Source organism: Nothoprocta perdicaria, unplaced genomic scaffold (assembly GCF_003342845.1).
Source record: "Nothoprocta perdicaria isolate Ctin4 unplaced genomic scaffold, notPer1 scaffold_96, whole genome shotgun sequence".
NCBI classification, from domain to species: domain Eukaryota; kingdom Metazoa; phylum Chordata; class Aves; order Tinamiformes; family Tinamidae; genus Nothoprocta; species Nothoprocta perdicaria.
In genome coordinates, this window is record NW_020456265.1 from 1793031 (window position 1) to 1799030 (window position 6000).

At 38.4% G+C, this 6000-nt stretch overlaps 1 protein-coding gene across 1 annotated transcript in view; it reads left to right on the forward strand.

Annotated features, from left to right (window-relative positions):
• Nucleotides 1-2885, forward strand: part of IGSF5 (immunoglobulin superfamily member 5) — a 32666-nt gene extending 29781 nt beyond the window's left edge. The window contains exon 9 of the mRNA XM_026053028.1: nucleotides 1485-2885. Coding sequence (XP_025908813.1) covers nucleotides 1485-1553 — 69 coding nt within the window. The 3' untranslated portion in view covers nucleotides 1554-2885. The remainder of the gene's footprint in view (nucleotides 1-1484) is intronic.
• Nucleotides 2886-6000: the final 3115 nt, after the last annotated feature.

Sequence of the window (6000 nt, forward strand, 5' to 3'; positions counted from 1 at the left end):
AGAGACAGGCAATTTTGTTACTTCCCAGAGCACCCTCCTCTCTGCTGAAAGAAATGGTAAATAAGGGTAAATTTAGAAAACTGCAGTATGTTTTAGYAACAGAACAAGGAAAGAAAAAAGGAAGTATTTAAAACAGAAGGCAGCTGTCTTATGAAATGTTCCGAGGAGAGTTATATTTATCCCATGGTTTTCCTTGAGGTGCTGGAACTCACTAAATACCAGAGAATTATCGTCCACATGTGTCATCTAACATTTTCCTCTATGGCTTATTTAATAATGTATATTCAAGATGTTAAGATGATTTAAGATGTTAAGATGTATTATTTAAGATCTTAAATAGTGGAACAGTAGCAAGGCAATATGGACTGTACATGATTAATGTTTGAGAAACAAAATACAGCTATTGACCAATATTTTGGTCAATAGCTGGGAACCAAATCTTAGCTTGGGGTTGATAAAAATTTCCACTGGGAAGGATGGTGAGATTTCCATTAATATCAAAGGGGTTGAGACAGGTGGGGAAGTTGTTAGGAACACAGTAGCTAGCAGGAAGCCTCTAAATGGAGGAAGACAAAAATCAGCTTTTGGGCCATCCACAGCAAGCGATTTGACACTAGTGTCTCATTCAGGAAGCTATGTAAAGACATGGGATTACAGCTTTGGAAGTAATTTTCATTCTGTAGAGCTACTTTGAAATTACCTACATGAAGTCTTACTACCTGTTTTAAATATCCAGAGTATATGTTTCTGGGATGCATCTGAAAACATTTTTTTCCTTGCTCTTTCCTCTGCAATTATCCTTTGTAAAAATGCATAAGTAATTAGGATTGGAAATCCATTGCATTGAATGCGAATAAGAGTAAGGTTTTAAACCTGCTGGGCATTTTCCCTAATCTGATCTCACTGAGGTCAGCTTTAAAATCCTCTTTGGTGTGGGTTCAAGTCGGATCATGCTAATCATGGTAACTTAAAAAAAAARAAAGGTCTGCTTTAAATAAACATTGAGATTTTGAAAACTCCCTTTGAGATATTTGGAGTATTGGCACGCTTTTTGTTGATGTTCTTAGTAAATTCAGAAGGCAACATCAGGTGGTTAGTTTTTCTTATAACGTATCAGGCAGGGTATTTTTTTAAGAAAACAAAAGAAGGAAAATCCAACATTGTTTTTTACTTAAAGGAATACTGACTGTGGAGCATGCAAGCAGTGCTCAGATAGCATATGACCAATTAATGAATTCCCATAATTRCCATTATTGTGTTGCATGTGAAGCTTATATAAGTATTTTCTTTTTCTTTTYTTCTTTTTTTTTTTCTGTTCCTCTTTGTATATGGATTTTGAGTGGGTTGCTAATGATAGAATTAATTTTCGTGTAATGCTTTAAGGTGAGGGTTTGACAGGTAACCTCCTGAGGTCCCTGGCAGCCCTACTTTCCTAGGATTCTTTTTTTTTTTGCAGTTCTGTAACTCCTTTTTTTCTCCTCTAGGTGCGACCTCAAAGACGAACTGATTATCCGATCAGCCCAAAGAAAATTAGAAACGTGACACATGTTTAGGACGTACTTTTCCAGGAAAGTTCTCTGCCAGCTGCGTGTCACACGTGTGGATGACTTCCAGCAGTGAAGAAAGATTATCACTAGTTCTGTCATCTTAAGCTACAGATTATTTTTTATTTTTTCAATAATGGAACACAGTTGCAACCCTCACCATGTTCTTTCAATAATGGAACACAGTTGCAACCCTCACCATGTATCATACATATATCAGCAAAATAATGGACATGAATGGCAACCTTAAATTCAAGGACAATAAAATTCATGAGACTCCAGAAAAAAGGGGAGTCGTGCTTTGGGTCCCAAGGAAACGAGCAGAACTCCTTACTGGGCAGACCTCTTTGGTTATCTACAGCAAGGTCCAGGACTGACATCGGTGGAGATTTATTAGCTTGGAAAAGTAGTTTAATAATAATACTGGTTAATGCAATACCTGCTGTGTTTTTAAAATTTGCTTTATGTTGATTTTGTAAATCAAGCACACTTTTCAATTTCTGTTCTGTAATAAAATCAAGGGAAATTTTCATCAGAATCCTTTCAGAATTTCTAACAAAACAATCTGGATTAGAAATACGTTCTTTTCATTTCAACAGATTCTTTGTTAAAGCATTTTTTTTWAAAAAAAGCAATGTTCCAGTATTAAGTAAGAAGTCACCCATACGCCAGAAAGACCTGTTTTGATTGAAAAGCAAAAATCTTAAGCCTGAAAAAACRTGGACTCGAAGCTCCTGACTTGTGAGCCTTGGTGCTGGAAAGCTTTACCCCTCTGTCCTACCTGAGGGCTGGGTTTGTCAGCTAAGAAGTGGTGCGTGTCCCAGCGCAGGGCGCCCGGTGCTGCGCCCTGCTTGCCGAGGACAGAGTCGACAGTGACTGTGGCAGACACAGCCTGGCTACTTAACCCGGCCAGTGGAGCAGATCTGGCGTGTGGGAGCCCATATGTGCCTTCCTAAACTGAAAATAAAGACTTCTAGCAGAAATGTTGTAGCTAAAATCTTGTACTCCACATAAAAAAAAAATCTCTGCTTATTAATTTTTTACACAAAGGCGAAGTTCCTTCACAGAAGAGGCCGTTTTCCAGTATGCTCTCCTTCCCAGCCACTCCAAGCATTCTGAATTATCCAGTGCTTTGCACATTAATCTTTCATATGAAGCCACGCATGTGCTGTTTGAGCGATGAAGGAAGTAGAAACAGAATTATTTTTTCAGTGGCATTCTGTGCAAAGAAAACAAGAAATCTAAACCGTGATCTCAGGAAGATATTTTGCATGTTCATTTTTGGGGATCTCATTAAATAGTGACAGATTTTGCACTATTGGTCACATTTTTACTTTGTCAGTCTATCAGAGCAAGAGCTGAAAACAATTCCTGTCCTGTCCTGTCATGTGCAATTGTTTCAAATTCTGGTAATCTCCACTCTTCTCTGTCTTGTCTGGTTAAAACAGAGTTTGAAATGCATTGCCTCGAACAACATGGTATGTAAATAACAGTAATGTTATGCAGAGAAAATACAAATAATTTATACTGTGCAATACCTGTGTTGTTTCTTTGAAGTAACCAGGCACTGAAACATCAACCAACCCAAAGAATACCAATCAAAAGTTCTGGTGTAAGCATTGATACTGCCAACATCTTTTAGTTTCTATCATAGCTCAGTGAAAATATAATGTCAAACCAAAACAAAATCCATTTTATGAGAGGAATGCCCATTTTGCAGTAGAGTCACACTAGGCTGTTTGCTTGGTATGAAATCCATTGGCATAAAATCCATTGGCCTTGGCTTTTCTGTCCCCATGCAAAGTTAGCAAGCTTGCTTTGGTCCGAAAAGCAACCCTGTGGTACCGAAATGCAGTCTGCATCGAGGTAGTTGTTGCCTGGTAGAAAATGCTTTGTAAAGAGATCAAGCTATTCCATATGGTCCTTGCTTGCAAGCTTAACTTGGGTATTACTTGTATCATGCCAGAGAAAACATTTTGTCCAATAAATTAAAAAATGCTGTTTTGAAGATGAGGGCAAGAGGCTAGCTGCTCTAAAGCAAAATAATTACCTAGCTGTTAATGCTATGGTGCCTCCTGTGATAGGGAGGCCTTATTTCCAGTTATGCACTGTGATACCTGCTGCTTGGGGCTCCTCTGAGGACAGCGTCCGTGTTTCCAAACTGAGGACAGCGTCCGTGCTTCCCAAACTGCTTTTTACCCCACTGAATGCACATCCCACTGCCTCGAGTGAATGAAGGCTTTCTGCACAGAGACGAACCACAGCCATGGAAACGTGCATGTTAACCAGAGTCTGGAGCTATTTTCCTTCCTGCCAGCTGCAAGAAGGCATCCCACACAGCTATGGTATATTCTTAACAGAAGTGGCATGAAGTTAAGAAATGCCTACAGAGTTCCTGAAATTTATAGTTGGGGACGCTCCGATGCTTCCAGATTTGTTTTCTTCAGGCATGTTATACAGCCTGTATATCATCTCCAGTACTAACATTTAACTCTGTTTGCAAATAGAGCTCTGCAAACAATAATACATAAAGTACAGAGATAATTTTTAGCACTTGGGGAATATAAAATATGCAGGCACTTTCAGAAGACAAAGTAGAGTGAAAAATATTGAATTTCAAGCACTTTATGGAGATACCAATCTTTTGTACCCATGCATGCTGATTTATAATTATGACTTGAGAGACATTTTASTCATCAAGAAGTATTTAGTTCTCTTACTGCTCACAGACTGTGCTAAGTTGCATAATATAAAACYCTTCCATGTTTCTTTACAAAATGTTCTGGTATGAATTCCATACATGAACGTCTGGAAAARAAAACCACAAATAGCCAGTGTTTCACTCTACAGTAATGTTTCCTTAATTTGTCCTGTTAGTTTTATATCTCACAGAAATTTCAGGCTACTTAAAGACAAAGGCACTTAAAGATAATGCTGTAATCATGTAGAACTTYCCTTTTACAATAGAAAAGCACCTCAAGTCTGTGTGGGCTGAGCAGAATCAACGGATGCACTGTTAGTGAAGGGTGCTCACGGTGGACTAAACATTCTTGCTGATCTGCTTGAACTAAGCCTCCATTTTCAAATATTTATTTCAGAGAAAAATATTTTAGGTGGCTAACCTAAAATACACCATTTCGAACCAGGTATTTCTGCTTCCCATGGCCAGAGATGGGGAGTCTTTGGTCACCAGCCAACCAGCCTCATTCCATTTCAGTCCTCAAAAGGATCCTATATGAGACACAAAGGTAAGACCTTGACAGCCCAAAATGGGGCCCAACTATTTCTCTCCAAATTTATCTACATCCTACCCCTGCATTTCTAGAAATACAATTAAATTCACCCAGTGCCCTCATGGTAAATGTGTGAGTGAAATTAAACAATGATTTTGTACCAAAATGATCTCCTATGGGCAAGCAGAAAATCCTGCACAGAAAATCCTGCAGCTGCAAAACAGGGAACACGTCTCACAAAGTACCATTGTCTTCCTTTTCAAAATAACCTCCAAAACCACCTGCTAGAGATGAGGTTGAGAGCTGAAAGTCATAAAGTCACTTGATATGAAGAAGCACGCACTCGCTAGATGTGACTTTTATGATTAGACTCTCCTCCTACTCACCACAAACTGTTCTCCAGGCTATAAACTACCTGCCTCTTTTTTTTTTTCCTCCCTAGGTGATAAGTAGCTTAGTTTAACTCTGTTTCTCACTTGCCTTCCTCTTTATCACCCCTTCTTCTCCAAAGCTACCAAATACCTTTTTTTTTTTTTCATAAAGGATTAATTAATACATATTTAATTAATCTCTGAGCATTGGTTCTCAGCTTGTATTTAGCTTTGAAGACTGCTGCTTCTATTTAAGACCTGAAGAAGGGTTTGCATGCCTGAAATCTTGTTTTATTTTTTCCAGCCACACCACTTGATCCAGTCAAAATTACTATCTGTACCTGTGCCTATGCACACACTCTGACGCCTGTATATTTTGATTATCTCACCTCATGGGACTTCAGGAGGACATGGTGCAAATTTAATATGGATTTTCTGAATTGTCATAGGGAAAAAGTGGAGATGTAAAGAAGGTGGTGATTGCCATTGTAATAGCAAAAGACAGTCAATTACTCAGCCTCTTCCTGTCTCCAAGCCCAAGATATTTGAATATAACCAGTCAGAGAGAGAACAAGTTCATATTAACTTCATTTGGAAGTGAAGCTTGTCAATAAAAAGAAAATTAAACAAAATGTTATTTGTAGAGCCAGGACAAAAACAAGCAACATCAGATCCCCCCATGACCACATCAAATCACTTCAGCTAATGAATAAAATGACCTGTCTGATTCTAAAAATGGTCTTTTATATCACTATCACACTGTCATAGTCTGTCTGAGAAGTGTGTACAGTTTCTGTCCTTTTGCTATAGAGAACTCAGTTTTCTCCTTTCCTTTCCTTTCCTTTCCTTTCC